Source organism: Mytilus californianus, unplaced genomic scaffold (assembly GCF_021869535.1).
Source record: "Mytilus californianus isolate M0D057914Y unplaced genomic scaffold, xbMytCali1.0.p SCAF_14, whole genome shotgun sequence".
NCBI lineage: Eukaryota > Metazoa > Mollusca > Bivalvia > Mytilida > Mytilidae > Mytilus > Mytilus californianus.
The window spans coordinates 1,098,434-1,123,320 of NW_026262626.1; the positions used below are offsets into that span (position 1 = coordinate 1,098,434).

Consider the following 24,887-nt stretch of genomic DNA (forward strand, 5'->3'; position numbering starts at 1 on the left):
CCATTTGATTTTTTTTTAGTTGAAAGGGAAAGGGGAGTGAGGATTTTGAAAAGGAATAACTTTGCCATTATAAGAATTCGACTAAAAATAAAAGACTTTGCACAAGACAGAATGACAATAAATTATTCTGCGACATAAAATGCAGGATAGTTGAGGATACAGTGAAAGAATGAAGCACGTTAGCATCAGAGATTCAAGCAGTAGAACTGAATAACGTTGTATAAACACGGCTAAGCAATGCTTTGAACTTATTTTGTCAAATTAATACTTTTTTAACTGTTTTGCATTTTCAACTTACAGTAATAGTAAACCATTTTGAAATTGTCTCTCATGGCATTTGTTGACATTTCTGAACAACACCTGCCGTTTGTGCACATTTTTGTAGGTTACATGTAACAGTTCCAATGTTATAAACTGTAAGATTTAGTCAAAATGAGAGCTTTAATCAAATTTATGCATAATATTATTTTTATGGATTAATAAATTGTTGCTGGCAAAAATCAAAACTTTTGAAAAATTTCTGTTTGTGATAGGATTTAGTAAAAATGCTATATATCACGTATAATATGCTATCAACATTGAGTCCTGTTTCAAATTTGAAGTAAAATCTAAAGTTTTTGTTAAAATAAATATCAATTTAGAGAAACATCTGTTTGTGCTGGGATTTCAGTGAAAATTATTTTATAGGTACATGTATATAATTCTTTTTAAAGTTACCCTGTGTAAAACATTATCAGTCTACCAACATTTTTTAATTGGCTGTTAAAGGCTGTTAAAAATACATAAAAATAATTGTTATGCTCAGATTTCAATAATCCAATGCCTCATGTAAAGAAAGTGCCACGCCTTTGTATATTAAAGAACCCTTGCGAAAATTCTTTCAGGGGTCCCTAGGTGGTCTGCTACAATTTCTGTATCTTTCCAATTTATCCTGATTTTCCAGTGATATTTCAAATTGTCCGCCTTCATCCCAGTCCACCCCTATCGCAGGACCTTTTTGAAATTGTCATTTTTTTTTCAATTTCACCTCAGAAATGATCATTATATACACACTCATCATCCAATAATACGATGTTATTCAAAATGTATAGCTGTACATGCTTTGCCAATTCAACATTCAATATGAGAATGCATAAGAAAACAGCTCATGATATAGGTAAATGTTTCCTTATTGAAAGAAAGGTTAGACGGTCAACTATACCCTTTATTTATAGTCATTTATCATAGATAGAGGTTTAACGTCTGACTCGTTTTGTTCCATTCATTTATTTTGTTGAATTATATCAAATTATTATCTTTTATTCATTTTTGGTCAGTAGACTATTGCAAGACCTACCTATTGTATTAATTGTTATTTTGTTCTCGTCCGGAATATGCATGAGATGTTTGCCACTGTACATAAAGCAAACCACAATTAATCGATCATTTTATTTACAAAAACTTACCCCCCAGAATATTGATAGATTGCATTTGTAGTAAATATTTTTTTCTGTGCCTCACACAAAAATTTTCAAGCTGGGCCTTTCGTGACCTGTCAATTTTCTTATTGTATCTTCTTATACATGGTTTGAAGCTAGTGGTTAATTCCAAACAGTCAACACTAAGTGGCACTTTGATCTTTAGTCTTCACTGCAGCATTTTAATGATAGTTGATGGACCGACTGGTATAACCACCATTCTTTGATATGTGCATTAAATTGAAAACTTACAGCAGCAAGTTCTTGTATGAGAGATTTAGTCAATTTTAGAGCGTTTTTCTAGGTTTATGCATATTATTTGATGTTTCTATGGCAACACTATTACTATTTCTACCTGGAATATTATTGATAAACCTCAAAAACAACATAACCTGCATAATATAAGCAAATTTATATATTGCTATATGTATTTATAATAAGTTCATTAAAATAAATTTGTCAAAATTAGCACTTTTCAGCAAATATGCAAATGGACTGCTTGTTTCCATGGCAACACATTCAATGGAAAATATTGCACAATTTGGAAATATGATTTATAAAATAATTTTATCTGTTTTCTCTGTACTGAGTTTTTGATTTTTTGTATATTTTTCGTGTTCATGAAAATAGTCTGAAACTTCTCCATAATCAGCACTTTTATTCAGATTAGAGAAATTATGTATTTGTTTCCTTGGTAACGCCAATATGAAATACTATACTAGCAAAATTATCTATATATATATGTACACAGTGAAATTTAATTTAGTGTAGGTTGTTTTAGTTTTTCTTCTTTTGTGCACATTTAAGAAACAAACTGAAACTTTTTCAAAATTGTTCAAATTTGTGTATCGTCATGAAACTGTTTCCATAGCAACACAGTTAAAAAAATTACTATAATACCCTTTTATATATGAATATGTTCAAAGTTTTTATGATAACTATAATTTCTACAAATTGTATATTTATTTAATATTTTTGGACTGCAGAATTAGGTTTTGAAACAATTTTTTTTCAAAATTTTGCAAAAGTTAATTTTATAGAAAAAATGAAAACTAAGCATTTTGTATCCAAGGTAACAACAGAATAAGACATAATTCCCCATTATTTTTTCGCGTCGACATTATTAAGATAAAACTATGATATTTATGAATTCATGGTTGACTTTAATTCAGGTGTCCGCAAAAAGTTAAAGTGAGCATTCAAAAATCTACTCGAAAGGGTTTTTTTTTTTACCTTATGCAAACCACCTAAAAAGGGGGGTATGTGTGATTATGATTGAAAATTGATACAAAAATATCAGTTGTTAAATTACATTTTAAAATGCATATATTTAATAAAATCATAAAAGTATTCCTTTCTCTTTTTTACTTTATATGAAAAATTATGTTGAAAATAGCATTTTTCGGCTTAAAATCATGGATATCCAGTAGGGTTAAAAATGGTCGGAGGTTGCTATGGCAACCGATGTGCAAAGCAACCATTTTTTTTCTTCCATTTTTTGTTTCTTTCATTAAGCTGAGTAAGTGTGTGAAGTTTGAAGAAAATCCATGACCATGTGTGCCACCCTCCCTATGGAAGAGTTTAAATAGTTACAGAGAACCATTAACAATATATTAAAGATATTTGTATCACACTTTAAGATTTAAAAGCCTTTTACTGTAAGTAAATGATTGATAGAAATGCATTGATTGTATTGCATCGTCGAGATGTGATACTATTGTCAATGAGACAAATATCCACCATGATAGCCCAATTGACTTGGAGTTCACTATATTGCCTCCAACGATGAGAAAACACCATACCTTATAGTCAGCGATAAAAGGGCCTGACACGAAAAAAATATTAAATTCAAACGAGAAAAAACCAACCACCTGCATTTGTAGCAAAAAACAAATATGGCAGACATGAACCAACAAAATAATCAATGAATTGCCCATTTTCAACACGAAACAATGTTATTTCAATGTTGAAGATGAGGTTGTTTCAATGTTAAGTTTCAATCGATATTCAATCATTTTAAAATCAACGTTGTGAAAACGTTGAAAAATAACGTTGCTTACAGATCACCTTTTCAACGTCATGTCAACTTTCAAAACTAACATTTCTCTGAAATGCTTGCTGAGGTGTGATCATGATGATAAAGGAAATGTTCTGGAATGCCATCGCAGCTCAGTTTTATCAATTTGCAATGATCGTTTTCATCCAGTGACTCAATTTATTTCAAGTTGATCAATATTAATGCCGCTGACTAAACTTTTGACAGTATATCTTGATCTGGTTTGCCATATTTGTTTTTAGATTTAATTTTTAGACTACTCTCCAAATCTGGCCGATTTGGCCGGTTTGAAGTAATTTTTTGTTATAAGCTGGCCCTATGTTGACTTCGAAAGGCTGCAAAGGAGTAGGGGCAATAAGGTCCTTATTTGGCTCAAATATTAGTGCAAATTGAAAATTTAACCATGCATATTCTCAACGTTGCCCAAACTACACTTTGGTACAAGGGTCGTCAGAAAATAAAAACAAATTTCACATATAACGAGTTACCATGGCAACAAACTATGACAAAATGTGTATATTTGGTAAAATTTATTAGTAATTTTCCTGGTTTTATGTCGACCCGCTTTAGGTATATATTAGATTAGAAAAGTATGTGCGCACCCAAGAAACAAGTTTATATTTGGTTAGAATATGTCAATAGTTAAAATAAAGCTTCTATATTTATTTTATTGTTTCTTGACTGCGCACGATGTTTCCACAAAGGAAGTAATGATGAAAACTGCATAAACTTTTTTATTTTACTTTGTTTTCATGAAATTGGTGCATTTAACGACGTAAATGTGACGTCATAACATCAAAAATCTTATGAAATTCATTTGTATTTCTTGAATTTATGCATTTCCATTATGTGCAAATTTATAAAACTTAATTTTCTTGGGCCAAAACCGGGCCTGAATGCCCCTATATACTCCTTTATTTTTAGACCTATTTACATCGGACTTTAGCATCATTTATCTATAAAACATGAACTACATTGTATATTTACATGGCTGCATAGTCCATTTTACCAACTTTGAAGGATTTGATTGTTCCACAGCCATATATTTTGTGTTCAAGGTGTCCGAAAATTTAAAATTTTTGCAATATTTCCGAGACTTTCATTAAACGCAGAATTCTTAGATATTTTCATATTTTGAAATTTCAAACACCAAATAGTTTTGTTTGCTAAAAGAGAATAGATTGAACACTATTAACTAATTTTCAAATCCTGGGGTGGTGTTCTCGAAAGTATCCTAAGATTCGTTCTAAGTCATAGATAAGACCAATTTTAGGATGGACTTAGGATCATCTTAGGACACTCTTAAGTTGTGTCTCGAAGCTATCTCAGACGCATCTTATGTTAGGACGTCCTAAACATATCCTATGTGCGAAATTTTTAATAGTTAAAGTAATTGTTTGATAAAACATTTATTAAAAACGAAACCAATTAATAAAATTGTTTACGAAATTTTAAAATTACATGTATTTAATTAAATGCATGATTTCAAATGTAATTATAAAATAATATCAAAAAGGATTGTGATTTAAACTGGAAAACAATTTGTTTTGAAATGAAAATATTGAATTCGTAGTGTCATCGTATCGTAAAACACGAAGTTCCTAGTTTAAAATCATGCACAAATTCTTTTAACGAGTTAACAACCGATGGTGCGTTTCATTTCATGTTCATCTTCACGTAAAAAATTGAGAAAAAAGCATGCACAAAGTTAGGATGAAGATATTATGATCTTAAGACACCTAATTAGGTGTCCTAAAGTTAGGACGAAAAATGTGATATATCCTAAGTTAAGAGAGCTTCGAGAACACGACTTAGGACAAAGACTTGTCATAAGATGGTCTTAGTACACGTCCTAATCCTAAGATAGCTTCGAGAACACCACCCCTGATAGATAACAGAAACTTGAGAATGGAACAAATCAGGTAGTCCGTCAACTCAATAGTCCAATAGCCGAATAGCTTTACAACTTTTTTAACCAGCAAAGTTACATTCAAGTGCATAGATTTAATATGCATAACAAAATACCATGATTTCATAATAAGACTTCAAAAAATCTTTTTTTTTCATAGAAAAGAAACTGTGTGCCTATGTGTGGCCATCAAAATCCCTTCACTCCTTTTCCCAACTGAAAGAAAGAATAAATATAAAGAGAGAAAAAAACACAGCACTTCAAATATTTAAAGAAGTAATAGTCTTTCTAAATGGCGATTCAAAATTTTTGCATTGAATTCGGGACGACCAATTTTACGATGCCAAATTAATGAATTTATTGTTGATTTCTTCCCGTTCTAAATAAAACCCAAGAGTTGACTTGAGTATAGAAATATGCTGGACTTCTCCCGTACGGCAGTAAAACCCACGCTAAAGAGCCATCTGTATGTAAATGATGTATAAATACGCAGCTAAGTTAACATGACGAGTCTTTTGTGATACATAATAAAAATAGTCAATTCAAGTCTCAAGTATTTAACTATTATTTCATACTCTTTACCAATACCAATAAAAGTTGAAAATCACAAGTATCTTAAATGGGTATTTACCGCGGTATGATGGATAAATCAACGGTATTTGAACTCTGTTGGTTAGTTTTCTATTTGGCAATGGAACCACGTTTCATAAGTTTTAATGATGATTTTGTGGTGCTGTCAGCAAATGATGTTTTTGGCTTCACAATAAATAAACACAAAATTGGGCGAGTTTCAAAAGGTAAAGTGAAAATTGAAGTTGAAACTTATATACCTTCTATCGTCGGCTACTAAATATTTACAAGTGCTAGATGATCAAAAAGCTTGTCTGACTAACGCAGCTATAAAAACTGATTAAGTAATAGTTATTGAACAATCAAGTCAGTATATGTCAGTTATTCTGCACAGTTTAGGTGACCTTTCTTAATTCAAGCGAATTCGTCAGTCCATGGATCCTGTGAAAGTTCTTGGGAGTGTGGGCAAATTCGTATAAATTCATATAAGAAGGGGATAGGATTTAAGATGTTTTTTTTAAAGACGGAAAGGGGGAAAATATTAAGTGAGGAGAGGTGTGCCAAAATTTATTGGACAAAGTAAAACAGAAAATGAATACATTTTCATTATTTAGATCTCTTTTTTCAACTGTATTCCGCAAACAATCTTGAAGACAGATCGCAACAAAACGAAGTCAATCTAAATCTAATTTATTTTTCCTACTAAGCCACATACTTAAAATATGCATATCATTAAATATACAGTTGCGGTTCCTAGATTCTAAAAAGGGGGCACTTGGACAAAACTAGGCGTGGGACTTGTAAAAAGTCTTTTCAAAAACATATGTGTATTAACATAACTGGGGCACGGGCCCGGGGCCAGGATCCCCGCCCCATCCTTAAATCCACCTCTGATCTAGTACCATTTTTTTTTACGAATAGAGTAATAGGGCGCGCGCATGTGTGTTGATCGGCAAAATTTATTAGTAAGTAAAAACGAGATATTTAGAAAATCTTTAATATAATTTATTTTCAAAACTTAACATTAGTATATAATTTATTTTACATGTATATACAGTTCATATTTAACTTCACAATAAACAAATACATGACAAAACACAATTATACTATTATTGATGATATGATATGATAACATATTACTATAAACCCATGTTAAATGCAACAACATACACACAGTTGGAATAGTTTTCAAGACATGTTTAGTTTCGAAATATGTGTTGTCTAAATATTCGAGAACAAAATATCTATGCATTCAGTAGATGACAATATGATTAATACATGTAGATGTACTTGCTGTTTCACTAACTCTATACTTCATATGACAATTAGTTTGCAATGAACTATCAAGTAATACGAAAGACAAGGATATCATGTCAAATTTGGTTGTCCATGAAAAATATCAGTCTATGTTTTGTAATTTGATTTAAAAGCATTTCCGGTGCACGATGCTTGGTCCACACTCATCGTAACCTACCGTCTTCGATATCCACATCTGTTGGAATGAAGATAATGAACCAAGTATGGAACCTCCAATCCACACTGAATACTTTCTTTCTGGTGGTGCGATAACTTTTGTTTTCATAGAACTAGGAACTATGGCGTCAAGTTCCTTCTTCATACGATCTGCAATACCTGAAAAATAAGTAATACAGGTATTGAACATCTTAGACGAGATATCATTGCATGTCAGGTAAAAATATATCATTATTGTAAATCGAGTTGAGTGCTTGTTCTCAACGGATTTTTATATTTTTCGTTCATTGATGTATGTTATGTTTCTTTATTTCACTGATAAAAAAATTATAAGTTTGATTTTCACTAAAAACATAGTTTAAACCTGAAACATGTTTATGTGACTTTTAAAGTCAGGAACTTCGTCAGTGGGTTGTCGTAAGTTACATCTTAATGTTTGTTCTGTGGGGCATTTGTGATTAATGCCAGATCTTCGTCTCTCTAAATTTTATTCACAATACTAGTTCAGTTTCAGGAGGAATTAGAGCTGACATAGTGTGTAATTGTCAACCCTATATATACCTCTAGATATTTGTGTGGTATTTTATGTTGAAGGGTTGCTATCTCGTTGTGTATTCCCTACATCATCTTTTCATAGAATCTTACATACAGTATTTCTTATTCGTGGAATGGAAAGATTGATGACTCCCCGAGACCCACAATTTAAAAATAACTTTTTTTGAACGGAATGCATTTATTTATATAAAAAGGAGATACGAAATGATTGCCAATAAAGAAAACTATTAATGAGTAACCAAAGAACTCGAATCTAAACAACATTACTATCGGTCACCGTAAGGTCTTTGTCAATTAAAAGTAAAAAAAAAAATACGTGTATAGTACTGTAAATTCAGAAATTATTGCGTGCATTTATTATTGCGATTTTGTCATTTTAGACTAAAATGCGATTTAAATTTTTGCGATATTCAGAAAAATCCTGTTTAATTTATATAAAAAATTTCATATTGCGAGTTTAAATTATTGCGATTATTACCCTGTCACATTTTTCGCAATAATAAAAACATCGCAATAATTTCTGAATTTACAGTAAGCTATAAAAGGCTCCTACTTGACAAAACGTAAAACAATTACAACCAACGATCTGATTTATGCTTAAAACAGTAAATCGAAAACAGATATGGTACACATCTACAGGTATCAACGACATCCACGGATTACAGGCATTGTACATTGCACAGACACATAATGAATGTGGCGGGGTTGAACATGTTTGTGGGCGCAACATAAGAACTAACTGTAAGAAAAAGCTCATAATATCGGCACAAAGCACGCAAATTAAAAGTATAAATGACAAAAAACACAAGGTACCGATGTAATAGTACTCACAGTCACTGAAAGCTAGTTCAATGTCAAATTAACAATAAATCATGTAAATAACCCAATATATCATTACCGCATGCGCATTTCATTTGAATAAAAAAAATCATATTTTTCCACCTATGAAAAAATCACATAAAACCTATTTATGCGCTCAAGACATGTGATTCTGGTAGAAACTTTATAAGGAACTCTGGAGACCAAACATTTGTCAAAAATGGGAAGTCAAAAATATCAAAAGAATTGAGAGCTTGATCAAACAACATACCCGTTGAAAAAGTAACTTACCATGAAACATTGTAGACCCTCCTGACTTTAACAAAAATAACTTACCAGGAAACATTGTAGACCTTCCTGACTTTAACAAAGTAACTTACCAGGAAACATTGTAGACCCTCCTGAAAGAACTATATTGTTATACAAATCTCGTCGAATATCCATGTCTGACATCATTATAGAGTTATGGACCATTTCATGGACTCCACAAGATTCCATACCTATGAAATATAATTAATTATGAAAAATTGAAATAAAAGATATTTTTTTAAATATAAAAGGTTAAAATTCACAAATCATTTAGTAGAATAAGATATATTAATTGTATTACAATGTGATCAAGACCAAATGAAGGGAACGTATAAAGTTTTAATTTTACTTTCATTATCATGGTCGTCTTCGTCAGTATTAATCTTACGATTTTCGAATTTTTCTTGTTACAAAAAGAATTTGAATTTCTTACCGATAAATGATGGCTGGAACATTACTTCTGGACACCGGAAACGCTCGTTACCAACGGTAATCACAGCTCCATCCGGTAATTCATAAGATTGTTCTAAATTGGAAGATTTGGCGGAGGTATCAAGTTCTTGCTCGAAATCAAGTGCCGTATAACACATCTTTTCCTTAATGTCTCGGACAATTTCGGTCTCAGCTGTTGTGACAAAGTTATAACCTCTCTCGTGGAGAATACGTTGTAAATAAGCGGTTAGATCTCGTCCTGCGAGATCAAGACGTTTAATTGCATGTGGCAGTGCATATCCTGAAAAAAAAACCATATATATTAAAATGATTTGTTAATCTATCCAGAATGATTTTCATTTCTTATGTAATTTAACTCTATAAATGAGCATTTCTTTGACATGAGCATATATAAATTAAGGAGATGTAGTATGATAGACAATGACACAACTATCCACCACAGACCAAATAACGTTGAAGTTAACATTTGTAGGATAACACATGACCCTCAACAATGAGGAAAAACACATACCGCATAGCAGGCTATACAACTTCAAGGCTCCTTTTATAAAACATATTTAGCTTTAAGACTGCTATATATATTGCATTTCCTAAAACAGTGATAAAGTAGACTGTATTCTTTTGATACAATGCTTTTGCAGTATAATTTTTTATCAATATACAAATGTTAATAAGAAGGATGATAGATTGATTGTTGTTTGATAAACGTTCAGTAGCAAATAGTTCATGTATATCATAGACGATTTATAGGAAGACATTTAAAATAGTTGTGTTTCTGGTATAAATAATTATGTGGGGATAACATAAAATCTTGTCAATACCTTCATAGATGGGTACAACGTGTGATACTCCGTCACCGGCATCTAAAACTATTCCAGTTGTCCTTCCTGAGGCATATAGAGATAAAACTGCCTGAATTTGGACGTAAAAAGCTGGACTGTCGAACGTTTCGAACATAATCTGAAAAAAAGTTTTGTATTAACTGATCTGAGTGACTTTATGATTTTAGTAATCTTTCTGCATACATATAGAATCATTGTGGTTGTACGCGGAATCTCATCGACAGTTTCCAGTAGAAACCTAATTTGGAACTAAAATAATATTTTTTTAATTTCAACGACTGTTTTCGTAAGTTATTTAAGCTGGTATAAACAAATGTGGTTACTAATGAATAATCCAATTTTTATTATAAAAAAAATAATTCAAAAAGAAGGTAAGAGTACTTAAAGATCAACGGGCCTTATTGCAAACTATTTAAACTGGAATTTGTTAAAGAAAGTTCAATGATTTCTCATACCTGAGTCATACGTTCCCTGTTAGCTTTAGGATTAAGAGGTGCCTCTGTCAACATAACAGGGTGTTCCGCTGGAGCCACTCTGAGTTCATTATAAAATGTATGATGCCATATTTTCTCCATATCGTCCCAATTTGTAACTATTCCGTGTTCTATTGGATATTTTAAGGTTAACATTCCACGTTTACTCTGTGCTTCATCTCCAACGTAACTATCTCTAGCTCCCATTCCTACCATAACACCCTGCACATAATGAAATGTATATTTTAGTCCTTATTCTATGAATCGCACATTTCTTTAAATTACAACATAGTGGATATGTAATAATAAAAGATGCCATAACATAAGTACTCCTGAGGTATGCATTTACATGACATGGAATTTTCAAAACTAATAAATTGATCTAATGAAGTTCGTATTTCTTTCAGGGCAAATCATTTTTATTTTCTCTCTGATTTAAAACAAAAAGTATAACTACATATTAATCGGTAAAAACGAATGTTAATCAAAATCCGTATCTATTTTTTTTTTATATTAAAAAGTTGTGTGTGTATTTTTTTTTTGAATACATTTTTATTAAATATCTAAATCTAACCTGATATCTAGGACGACCAGTTATAGCAGGAAAAACTGCTCTAGGTGCATCATCTCCGGCAAAACCGGCTTTAACCATTCCGGATCCGTTGTCAATGACAACTGCTGCAATGTCTTCATCATTCACGTTGAAAGGCATATTTCTTGTATTCTAAAACTGCACAAATAGTAAACATTGGTCATATTATATAGTACATGTGTCATGTATTATTCAAAATAGTTAAACTTACGAAGTAGATAATTTTAAGTTAACTTCTTTTGACTGTAACATGTGTAACGCTAAAATAGTTTAATATAAGGATCAAATAATTGATAAAAATTAATAGGGAAAACAAATATACATTTTAATTTGATTACGAAGCACAATAACGATAAACTTAATAATCACTATTATAGCACTTACTTTATTTTTTCCTTAATTTGTAGCAACACGAATGCGTCGATTTATTTAATGCCAATTTACTGAATAACTGTTCATTTTATACTAAAACTATGCTTACTCTTAGTTCTGACAACAGTTTTTGCTACAATCCATTTATGGGCAAATGACTATTATTGTTGGCCATAAAAGGATATACATTTATCTATATATTCCAAGAAAGATCATGACTATTTTTAAACAGGAGTTATGTCCCATTAGTTTTGATTCACAATTTCATCTTACCTGTAATCTATTTTTAACTCTGATTGGAAAAATCGTATGTTATGTAAACAAAGCTAACTAGTCAGTAAATCATTACTTATTCATATTTGTTACATTCTGTTTTTGGGTAAAAGTTTCCAGACTACGGATATTGAAGATCCTAATTCCATATTTGGAAAATTTCCTTCAGAACCGAGTAACTATAAACATGATAAAAACTAAATCAACGTGAACAGTATACATGAACTGCGAAAAATGCACAAAGGTAATGGAACACAAGTATTAAATTAAGTAATACACATAAAAGAAACTATATGTCAAGATTTGTTTTTATTCGAAAATAACTTTCGTGCATGCGTACGAAGTGCTTTTTCTAGATTCTTCTTCTTCTTCCAGGTAAGGAACCTGATTCAAAACTGAATGTTATTGGTTCCGCGCTAGCTGATAACTTCTCTCCGAACGACTCGCCCAAAAATGGATAGACTAAAAAAAAAGGCAGGACCGAATAGAGTGAAAAATAAAAAGGCAGGACAGAGATTACAACTAAAAAAAATGCTAGACGCCATGTAATTACATTTGTAACCATCGAGCTGACCTCCGAAGACTTCCGACGGTCATATAACCCATATAATTCATTAGAGTTGTTTCTTTGCTTATTTTGACCAAACTGAACCAAACTGGCTGCTAAAAGCGAATTATATCACTATTTCACTTTTATTAATGATTGAACAAAAAAATCGTATTTTGTTTATTTCTATATCTCGTAGCTAATGCCCCTTTAATGTTCGTAAAATGTCTTTTGGGGTTATATATATATTTTTTGACCAAAAATTATGCCTGAAATGGCCATTTAGTTTCGACATGTTTAACTTATGTATATATTTTGAAACTTCTTAAACATATTTAAGTAAAATACGCACCGGAAGTTCAAATGAATACGACGCAATAGATTATTCTGCGATTTGGGGACATTATGAAAATAAAATAAACACGGAACTTTTTTCAAAGTTGAAATTCCGACATTTAAAATCTTAATTTTTTTATTTAAATCGGAATTAACTTTTTGAAACTTGAAATTGTTCTTAAACCCAAAATTTTTACTTTTTAAAATCTTGAAATGCAAAAACTCCAAATTTCTACTTTTAAAAACACAAAAGGTTCCACAGGTTGAACTTTGAATTGTTATCTTTTTAAAACTTTTCTTGAGAAGTTAAAGTATAGAGATGATATTTTTCAGTGAGTTGGGATGCGTTCATCTATTTAATATATACTTATTAATTAAAAGAAAGTGTTTGGAATATCTGTCAATGACAGCATCCCAACGACATGCACACATACACACATAAAAGAAGGCGCATTACATCTCTTTTTTGGCATGTACACTGTAGAGCGCAGTTATCTCATTTTCACTGTTGTTCATTACAAAATAAAATATCGTCATTAAATTTGATATTGCTTAACTTATTAAGTTACATTTTTATACATTCTCAAAATCATAAGCTCCGGACTTGACCCCATACTGATCCGTAGGGGTCACCATGTGACGGCGTTAATACCAATCATAAAATCATAATTTATCCGAGGTGCGATAATACATAAATAATATACAAATATATATAAACAAAAAACAATAGCTATAATAAATTAGTATCTATACTACTAAAATAACGAGGTCCAATTTGTTAGCCGGCATGACGTAAAAACGACGAATAAAGAATTCAACTTTATATATAACTAATATAGGACAATGGTGTTGACTAAAAATTACTCCATTCCAAGCCCTTTTGTTTTCCACATAATTAATATTACCAATAGTGATTCAATAATTAACATGTTCCGGGTCGAATTCGATATCAATACCAACAGTATACAATGTATGTCACCTGTTACCTAGCTGTTACCTAATCTATACCGTATATGTTCCGCCTCTGTCAGGCACACCACCAAACGGTGCATTAGGGATTTGCTATATACACGGGTCATAATCAAACCCGAACTTTGTCATCATACAGGGATTGACAATTCTAAATTCAATCATTGTCACATGTAGTTTCCGGTTGTAGTAAAAAAAACCAGAACGGGTTCAATCAGAAAGATTTTGAAAGCAGAGAAAACTGTGCACCTTATAATCAGCATGACTTTATCAGATGACAATACGAATACTTAAAATCCAGGCTAAAAATAAAACGTAGGTACTTTGATCCAGTCACGGACTCGCGATGTCGTGGGTGTGTTCTAGTAAAAATAAAACATAACATATAAATAAGGATATATTGAGTATACGTCAATGAGACAGCACCCCAAAGACATCTAGGAATTAACTTACAAATTTCAACAATAGACTGATGTCTTTGTATACCATTTGACTCCAGAGTATGGAAATATGGTCATCCGGATTGCACAGATCAGGCGGTAAATTCCATACTACATAAAATGAGAGGCGTCCGTTTGGCTGAGCGGGTGGTATAAATACATAAACAAGAACGAAGAAATCCAAACAAAAAAGGGACGATAAATCTGATGCCTTGAGTAGGGAGAGTTCACACTCTTAGATACGGTAAATAACGATTGCAACAACTCTTTGAGGGCTGGTAGCATTCTGCAAGATAAAATTCTCTTTCAACCATGACCCTTTTTGCTAATATACTCCCCTTCTTTGAGTTCGATCCACTCTTTAGAGACAATATGTTATTCTAAGCTCATCAAAGATACTATGTTTATAAATTTGTACATCAAAAACGCGTATCGTCAACATCAGACCTATCAGTGGCGCTCAAATCAAAACATTTTAAATTTGTTGTCGTCCTGCATACGAACAAAATGTTTAGAACTGGACGTTAAGCAAGCAACGGTCAATTAACTAATCACATATCATATACTAATTCAATGGGGTAACTGTTCTACTGGTTGACATATTATTTCACTGCAGGTTGTTTCTGTTTGTTTTTTTTAAACAAACAAATCTAGAATGGTTTTGTTTTCATTAACATTACAACTGTCAGTCTTGTATTAACGTACACAATTTTGAATTTTATTCGGATATACTCTTTCATTTCCAATATGTTGTTATTATATCAAACACTGCCACTGTATACAGAATCAAATTCATAACAGTGTAGACGAGACCATTCGTTGGCGCGCTCAATTCTCCAGTTGAATGGATCAGATCAGGTAACTTTTTACAAGGGACATTTAAACGTACGGGGTCACCAAAGGATTCTCAACGCCTGAAAACAAGTAACTCGAAAAAAAAATACTACAGGCGTTTAACATTGAATATTTTGACATTCTTCACCGACAATCGATAATCAAATTATTTATCATACCGCACGTTCTTTACCTATGTGTTACAATTAATCTGTATAGTATGAGGTTTTTGGTTATTTATTCTACTACCAAGATATTACGAACACATTATTCAATGAATAGATAGATTAAAAAAAAATGTAAGGACAATTCTTAAGTAGATTGTTGTGTTCCAACTGCTGCAGTTAAAGCAGGTTGGGACATTTCCAGAGGTGAATTTAAGTGTGTGTGTGTGTGTGGGGAGGGGATTTATGGAGCTTCATATATGGTTAATGCACAGACATTTTACCTGTCCTACGTTGTTTGGTTTGCCCCCTAACCCTAGCCCCCATCCCCCTTTTTTTAAATTTTTGTATACCTGTGGTGAGACTGATATAATTAAAATTATTGTAAAATTCATAAGCACCATGTATAATTCTAGAAATGCTTTATTGAGTACTTAATAACTTTGTGGTACCACCTCCTCAGCAGAGATTATATACATTCATTTATTATTTTAACAATATTTTCTTTTAATAATGGAGGGGATATACAGTTATATATATATAATGTTTATAATGTGGTCAGATTTTGTTTGTATGTTTATGTATTGTCTTGGTAACAATCCTATAATTTTGGATTTTAAACCAATAAAATTATCTTATCTTATCTTATCTTATCATTTGTGTTTACATTTATGGTACAAAATAAAAATCGACATGTTTTACATTTAATATATTTTTCTATAATTTAATGGTATTAGCTCTGCGCATTTATTGTTATTTCAAGTGAAACTGTATGGTGTGATGATAAAAAGAATGTTTAAAACAAATTCCTTTTAAATTTTGTTGAAAGAAAGTTAAATTTTATGTATCGAAATGTGAAACAAGTGATTATTTAAATCCCCACTTGAAGGCCTCTGACAGACGGAGTGAGCGTAAAATCATTGTTATCGATAGCCGATGACAAACAAATAGAGCATTTGCAATATTCACGTATCAGGATACGTGCACAGATCGACGTATACGTATCGGGAAGATTTGTATAAAATAATGATTTAGCCCCGATCTGAATTAAAACTAAATTAAAATTAAATGCTTTGTAAAATATCTTCATCGGGAACAACTTGACTTAATTTATCCTTTCCTTGTATACGTGTTATACGATACGTCGATACGGATACGCCAGCAAATACGTGAATAATGCAAATGCTCTAATTAAAGGTAAATGATTCGGTATTATTAATAATTACACCTTATGTAAGAATCCTGGGTTTTGATTGGTTGATAGCCAGTGTATTTTTCACCAATTTACTGTTATCAAATGAATATCGTTCATTTTTTAACGCCGCCGGGGTAAATGCAAAAAGGATATGCCTTTTTTACCCTCTCTGCCATGGTATTTGCCAAACAATACTCTTCCCGACTGGACGCTTGTAACGTCACGATCATCAATGCGTTTTTGAACGTTAACATTCGGTGTAATTAAACAGATATAGCATGTTCTTGAGGGGTATTTGCGAAAAATACCAGTCTTGAGAATGAATTTCCCTCGCCTTACGGCTTGCGAAATTTAACATTCTCTCGACTGGTATTTTTCGCAAATACCCCTCCTTAACATGATATATCTGTTCAAAACATAATCATTACAATAAAAAAAATTATGACCTATCAAAACAAGAGAGATGCGACATTTTACTGAATACTACTAAATCTGAAAACCAAACTGTCAACTTAAGTAAAGAACTACTTATCTGCAGCTAATATTTGCGCGACTTGACTCCATTGCACTGATGTTTTTGTCGTAGGGAGTATGTATAAGAGTTACATTTTTGCCTGGTCGTATAAGTTCCACATGATGCAATATTTTTCTAGAAATGAGTGATAAAAATGTCTCTCAAACTTTCAGAAAAAAACCATGATTATGTGTATGTACATTAGTATTCATTGTAACAGATTTTTCATATTTACTAAACTAAACGAAACGAAAGAAATATATAAAAAACAAATTTGAACGGTTATTTTTTATTTTTTCTAGATTGAAATGATACATGAACGTAAAAACCTCTAAGGGCGTTCTATGCAGGTCAACTTTCCACGCGCTGTCCTTATTTGTCCTTTTTTTTCATCTTCCATACAATATATTTTCTGTTTAGTTCTGTCTGCAAGAATACTATTCAGGACACCGAATCGAATATTGTCTATTGAAGACGGAACATTGAAAGAACTCAGCTCAAATGTGATATAATGTGATAAACTTGGTGATGACTATCACTACATTTTCGAAATACTAAGGATTTTTTTATCCCAGGCATAGATTACCTTAGCCGTATTTGGCAGAACTTTTTGGAATTTTGGGCCCTCAATGCTCTTCAACTTTGTACTTGTTTGGCTTATTAACTATTTTGATCTGAGCGTCACTGATGAGTCTTATGTAGACGAAACGCGCGTCTGGCGTATTAAATTATTATCCTGGTACCTTTGATAACTATTTACACCACTGGGTCGATGACACTGCTGGTGGACGTTTCGTCCCCGAGGATATCACCAGCCCAGTAGTCAGCACTTCGGTGTTGACATGAATATCAATTATGTAGTCATTTTATACATTTCCTGTTTACAAAAGTATGAATTTTTCGAAATACTAAGGATTTTCTTATCTCAGGAATAGATTACCTTAGCCGTATTTGGCACAACTTTTTGGAATTTTGGGCCCTCAATGCTCTTCAACTTTGTACTTGTTTGGCTTATTAACTATTTTGATCTGAGCGTCACTGATGAGCCTTATGTAGACGAAACGCGCGTCTGGCGTATTAAATTATTATCCTGGTACCTTTGATAACTATTTAGCATTTTCTGTGCTTGCAAATTTAACCTCTTGTTCAAATACTATAAAATTCCATTCATTATTTACTTCATATATGATTGTTGTTGAAAAAAACGGTGTAAGTTTGTTTTTGATTTGAATATAAGTCCTCTTTGTTACTAAATTTTTACAGCTGTTATCCTAATGCTAGCAAGTTAAAGGTTTGGTTTGCTTGCTTGCTTTGTTTGTAATAATGTTTGCTCAAGCATTGTAATTAAGATTGACATCTGAATACAATATAAAAAGGCGGAGTTAAACTTGTATACATTATATTTAAATTTGATTGGACATTATCAAATAATCAAATTTACCTATATACAGGTTTTACTCCGGCTACATATATTGTTTTCAGATGTCAATCTTAATTACAATGATTGAGCAAACTTTAATACAAACAAAGCAAGCAAGCAAACCAAACCTTTAACTTACTAGCATTAGGATAACAGCTGTAAATGTGTTGATTTATTAGTTTCATTTGTTCAACGAACTTGCTTTGTATACTACAGTGGTATTCAAACTTGGGCATATAAATGAGCAGAAATACTTATAGGCTCCCTGATTTTTTATCATTTTAAAGATAATTTCTGTGTACTGTTGATTATGTAGAAAAGTACCTTCTTGTTTAATTTGTTTATATTGCACGGTTTTGTTCTGTTGAAAGACGCTTCTCGATGACGGAATATGGTCATGGATCCATTGAAAGCTCTATAACAATATTGTGTAAAAGAAGTTATAATTGACAAGTTTGTCTGGAATCTTGCTTATGCACTGCAATACAATTTTTAGTTTAGTGCCTAGATAAGATATCAAAAATGTGTTAACCCCACAAAAGCAAACATTTTCTGTCTTTGATTTTGCATGAAAGATGTTTAGATAAATGATTTTAACTTTAACGAGTTTTATGGTTTTATGAACATAAAAATGTAGATCAAATACGTAGTGCAAATGTTCGGCTCACGTTCGAGAAGCCATACGTATTGGTAGTTTATTCCAGAAGTAATGATCGCTCATTGCAAATTTTCTAAAAGTATGCGTGACGGTTTTGCAAGAACAAATCTAGCACCTAACCTGAAAACCTGAACCCCCAACCCCTCAACCTACTACCCCCGGTTTTTGATTGGTAAATGGTGCTCAAATATTTTGAGTCGTGTTTTTGTTACTGTTGTTTATCTTTTCGTTGTGTTTTCTTCGATTTATGATTTTTTTATTTCCCTCTTTGTATCTTCTTCCCTTTTTTGAGCTCTGTCAAAAGCTAACAGAAATTTGGTTGAACATACTGTTGAAGAAGTATTGTATCTCTTAATGCGTTGTAATGCGAATAAAATATGTCTGGTATATTTCAATGAGACTGTAAGTGTACGATAAAAACAACCAGCTAGCTTGGTGTTGGTATTAAAGCTTGGTGAATGTTAATTTGATCAAATTTGTTTTAGCAATTCTTGTCTTATTTTTTTTTATTGACCCGCCTACGACTGCATGGGACATTTTGTTTTCCAGTCTGCGAGTCCATAAGTCCGTTAGTTTGTCCTGTATCAGGTTAAAGTGGTTAACCATGAATTTGAGGTCACATCAACTTTTAAACGTGGTACACATATTTACTATGGTGTGACCTTTTTCAAATCTATGCCTAATTAGGATTCTGAACCAAATTTCCAGGATCACAGAACATTGAAAAGTGAGTGTGAGCGGGACACGGTGTCCAATGGACCTATATTCTTGTTTAAATCTTTTTATAGTTTTAAAGCAATTCACGTAAATGTATAAATGTTATCAAAGTTATAGTTGAAAAAATAATTATCCAAATGACCTTGATAAAATGCCATAAAGGTATAATTAAGTTATTACACACCAAATGAAACCCCACGGTTTTTCAATACTCAGAAACCATAATATGATAAATCATTTAACACGATACAAGTATGATCCTCGGTAACAACAAAATATAAAAGACAAAAAACAAAACATTGCAAACTCATAGATACACATTCGTTGGGAGATGTTCCAGGATAAAACATTAAAATAACTTCTTAGTACATGTTTGTTTATTATATCTAAAAAACTTAACAACATAAAATGATAATACATAATGAATCATGGCTTAATTTGACAAATCTCAATAAAAAATTATGTTAAACTATATAAATAATATCAAATGACACTGGTTTGTTTATCGAGTTACAAATGTAACGAAAGACACATCTATGGTGGCAGCACCCGTAAAGTTATTATGCATGTCAAGCTGAAAATGTATTTAAAAGCATTTCCTGTGCACAATACTTGGTCCACATTCATCGTATTCCATCTTTGATATCCACATCTGTTGAAACGTGGATAATGAACCAAGTATGGAACCTCCAATCCACACTGAATACTTTCGTTCTGGTGCAGCAATGATTCTTGTTTTCATTGAACTTGGAACAATGGCGTCCATTTCTTTCTTTAAACGATCAGCAATCCCTGGAAACATAGTGGACCCTCCTGACAAGACAACGTTGTTGTATAAATCTTTTCTAATGTCAATGTCAGACATCATGATTGAATTGTGTATCATTTCATGGATTCCACAAGACTCCATTCCTGCAATAGAAAAGTTAACTTTTTAATAATAATAATTAAAAAGAACTGTTACAGATAACTCATTTTGCATGAGTCTCTGTCTGCATGCTTTTAAAATTAAAAATTACACGTTGCCTTCATAACCTACACGTAGAAAATTGACAGCCAGGGATTTCCGATTACCGAAATCCAATTATAATATTTACTCTGCAGTAGGACGGATTCAAATATTGATATCATGATCTTAAATTCGTTCTCCATAGTACTACGCGATAGTATCTTTTAATTTCCTTGTCAAATTTAAAATAAAGGTATATTCTAAGTTTGTTCTCAGGTCATTAAGTCTACGAGACGCAAGTAAAAATCATATTGATCGCAATCATAATATATATGATTTATATCTTTTAAATATAAAGCAATGGCCGGTGTCAAGTTGAGGAACTTACCAGTGAATGATGGTTGAAACATTACTTCTGGACAACGAAAACGTTCATTCCCAATGGTAATAAGGGTTCCATCTGGTAGTTCATACGATTTTTCAATCGCAGTTGATTTAGAAGAAGTATCCAATTCCTGTTCAAAATCAAGTGCGGTATAGCACATTTTCTCTTTAATATCTCTTACAACCTCGCTCTCAGCTGTGGTGACGAAATTATAACCTCTTTCGTGAAGAATACGTTGTAAATATGCTGTTAAATCTCGCCCAGCGAGATCAAGTCGTTTGATGGCATGTGGAAGTGCGTATCCTAAAAAAAAATATGACATTTTTGTTATGTAAAAAAATAAAAGAACATATCATTACTAATAGATAGATTAACATTACAGAAAATCCATAAACTAAATTGTGAACGCAACATTTCGTTGTTTAAAAGAATACTTATATAATTCTTCTCCTTGAAGAAATAATTCTTATGTCATTTGGAAGAAAAACTAAAATGTAACATCCATATGCAAACAATAGATCGTGTGTATATTGAATATTGAAAAGCACTGTTCTTTTACTGATTTTTAAATCATAGGCAATAAGCATTTAAAATAACTGGTATTATCATCTATTACAAATTGTAACATCACAACATATAAACGATAAATACCTCTTATTGTTTGCCCAATATATCCGCGGCAATACATACCTTCATAGATTGGCACTACATGAGACACGCCATCACCAGCATCTAGGACAATTCCAGTTGTTCTTCCAGCGCCGTACAGGGACAAGACAGCCTGGATGTTCACATAGAAAGCCGGGCTATTAAATGTCTCAAACATAATCTAAAAAATATATTAATAGTTGTACAAGAAAGTCTATATCAATTGTAAGCTTTCGTATCCGACTGTTCCTTTTTTAACTTGAAAAATTTATGAAAAACGATGTTACTACTTCTTTTTACGTATTTTAAAATTCAGCAGATGATTTAATCCTAAAATGCATCTATAATTACACAACGATAATTATAATGTTTTACCTGAGTCATACGTTCCCTGTTAGCTTTAGGATTAAGAGGTGCCTCTGTCAACATAACAGGGTGTTCCTCTGGAGCCACTCTGAGTTCATTATAAAATGTATGATGCCATATTTTCTCCATATCGTCCCAATTTGTAACTATTCCATGTTCTATGGGATACTTTAATGTTAACATTCCACGTTTACTCTGTGCTTCATCTCCAACGTAACTGTCTTTATTTCCCATTCCAACCATCACCGACTATAGAAGGAAAAATAAAATAAGTTCATGTGAAATATATACATGTCCTACCATTTTGATAAAAAAATCAGGAAAATTAATGAGACAATTTCATGAACCATTGCAAATATAGACAACCAGAGCTGTATCTCCGTTTTTGTACAATTGTGTTGAAAGTAAAAAAATGTAAATGAATACCAAAGAAAGGGGTACGTCTTGACCTTGCAGTGAGGTGAGAGTTTTCGCTCTAAGTTTATGCCAAGAAGAAGAATAGAAATAACTGAATAGACATGTTCCTCCGATATATATAATTTTGTATTTATAATTATATCCAATTATAATTGCAATATTTTTTTAGGTATTATACCTATCATATATTGTTTACCTTCCAAACGGTTTTTTTTTCACTAATAGTACAGTTTAAATCGGTTTTATAAATTTGACGGTGATATAGACGGGTTTTAAACGAAAAAGTTAATACATGACAATAAAAAAAGCAACAAATAAAACTTAAAAATAATGAAAAGATAAAAACACACCTGATATCTAGGACGACCAGTTATGGCAGGAAATACTGCTCGTGGTGCATCATCTCCGGCAAAACCTGCTTTCACCATTCCTGATCCGTTGTCAATGACAACTGCTGCAATTTCATCATCATATACGTTGAATGGCATTGTGTCGATTATAACGTACCTAGAACACAGAAATATCATGTAAAAAGAATTTATAAGTAAATGAAAATTTCGATATCTTTCATTTTTTTTATTATTTGTGTAAAATTACTATGATACTTTGCTATTGCGTTGTACATTATCATTTACTACTAAATACTAAGCCAAAACAAAGATACATTGATTGATTGATTGATTTGGTATTTAACGCCACTGTCAGCACTTTAGGCTATTTATGACGGTAAGTTTTCATTGGTGTAGGAAGCCGGAGTGCCTTGAGAGAACCACCGACCTTCGATAGGAAACCAAGATACATACAATTCTATACACAAATACACATTAAACAGAAAATTAGATAATCGTTAACATTAATGCCGGATTTTTTTTTCAAAGAAAAAAGTCAAATTAAACGAAAGCTGGTACATTAGATGTTCAATTCAACTAAAAGAAAAAAAGACATGTTGAAAAAATGTATTGCAATTTGGTGTACTTGTACAAACCTTTTCCTTCTTTTTAAGTTATACAAATCTTTAAGTCTTCAGATCTTACATATGTCAATCTATCTTCAGGTTGCTCAATATATACTATATTGCCTGTGTCATCTCTCTGAATTTTGACTATAAGAGTATCCATATATGGAAAACTGCTTTCATTTTAGACATAAAAGGCTATACTTGAACCTTATTTAAATAGTCACATTCTGATTTTAAACTTTATCTTTACTGATTCATTTTTACCTTAAATCTAATTTTAGTTATTACAGGTAAATATACGTATGAATAAATCTACATTTAAAAACGTCTTATCCCCAATATAGTTATTTTCTTTAAGTAATATGGCATTTACATTTTTGTGCTTTTGTCAACATTTGTCAATTTTCCACATATAAGAAATTTGGAAGAACTTTTATTCCGAAAAAAAATAATCAAAAACTGAAAGTGTAATCCTTTTTTATTTAAAAACCTCTTTGAGTTTATGCTCGGAATCCGATATTCTGTAGGAAAACAATGGAAAAGTCATTCCTGTTTACTGTTAGTTTGAAATCATGCAGTTGATAGTTAAACCTCATTAAAAAAAATTTGCGTGCAAAATTACAGTTTTGCCAGTCAATTGATTGTTGTTTGCTCAAAGTCCAGTGGACAATATCTTGCACTTATTCAGGAAGAGAACAAATAAGCATATATCAACTAGGTAGACTGCAAAGTAAGTTGACGCTAGAACAAGAGGGTACATGTATGTTAGATAGGGACAGACATTTTGCCTTGCATCAGACCAAGTACGAACCCTACTAAATGTTATTGCAAGTGTTCTTTGACTTGCAGTGAACGAATGAATAATTGAATCAATCAATCAAGCAAGCAGTCAATCAATCAACGAATGAATGCATGGAATACAACAACAGAAACTTGGGGAAAATTAAAATAATAACCCCAATTCGATCAATCTTAATAAAAATTGTGGCGCGAAGATTCGCAACAGACAAAATTTAAAAGCTGTTAAATTCTAATATACGTCCATTGGAACCTTAGTGGTTGTCGTTTGTTGCTGTATATCTTATTTGTTTTTTCGTTTTTCGTTGAATTTGTTCATAAGTCATGCCGTTAATTTTCTCGTTTTTATTGTTTTACATATGTTATTACGGAACCTTTTAATATACTATGTAGTAGTGGTTTAGCTTATTGCTGAAGGC

General features: G+C 31.9%; 2 protein-coding genes across 2 annotated transcripts; both read right to left on the bottom strand.

Annotated features, from left to right (window-relative positions):
* Window positions 1-7,066: 7,066 nt before the first annotated feature.
* Window positions 7,067-11,640, bottom strand: LOC127723989 (actin-like). The gene is made up of 6 exons (XM_052230696.1): window positions 11,491-11,640; window positions 10,899-11,138; window positions 10,423-10,561; window positions 9,582-9,881; window positions 9,220-9,339; window positions 7,067-7,624 (listed from the first exon to the last, which is right to left on the bottom strand). The coding sequence occupies exons 1-6, from the start codon at window positions 11,626-11,628 to the stop codon at window positions 7,416-7,418; spliced, it is 1,146 nt and encodes a 381-aa protein (XP_052086656.1). The 5' UTR covers window positions 11,629-11,640; the 3' UTR covers window positions 7,067-7,415.
* An 8,686-nt stretch (window positions 11,641-20,326) lies between these two features.
* Window positions 20,327-23,955, bottom strand: LOC127723984 (actin, clone 403-like). The gene is made up of 6 exons (XM_052230692.1): window positions 23,698-23,955; window positions 23,063-23,219; window positions 22,305-22,544; window positions 21,972-22,110; window positions 21,285-21,584; window positions 20,327-20,859 (listed from the first exon to the last, which is right to left on the bottom strand). The coding sequence occupies exons 2-6, from the start codon at window positions 23,198-23,200 to the stop codon at window positions 20,534-20,536; spliced, it is 1,143 nt and encodes a 380-aa protein (XP_052086652.1). The 5' UTR covers window positions 23,201-23,219; window positions 23,698-23,955; the 3' UTR covers window positions 20,327-20,533.
* Window positions 23,956-24,887: the final 932 nt, after the last annotated feature.

Bases quoted from the DNA above. Each gene is read 5' to 3' on its own strand.
- LOC127723984 (XM_052230692.1), bottom strand. From the start codon at position 23,200: ATGCCATTCAACGTATATGATGATGAAATTGCAGCAGTTGTCATTGAC. The intron at 22,111-22,304 runs GTAAAACATTAT...TATATTTTTTAG, and splicing joins ACAGGGAACGTATGACTCAG to ATTATGTTTGAGACATTTAA. The intron at 20,860-21,284 runs GTAAGTTCCTCA...TTTCTATTGCAG, and splicing joins GTTTCAACCATCATTCACTG to GAATGGAGTCTTGTGGAATC.
- LOC127723989 (XM_052230696.1), bottom strand. From the start codon at position 11,628: ATGCCTTTCAACGTGAATGATGAAGACATTGCAGCAGTTGTCATTGAC. The intron at 9,882-10,422 runs GTATTGACAAGA...TTTTTTTTTCAG, and splicing joins CGTTGTACCCATCTATGAAG to GATATGCACTGCCACATGCA. The intron at 9,340-9,581 runs GTAAGAAATTCA...TATATTTCATAG, and splicing joins GTTCCAGCCATCATTTATCG to GTATGGAATCTTGTGGAGTC.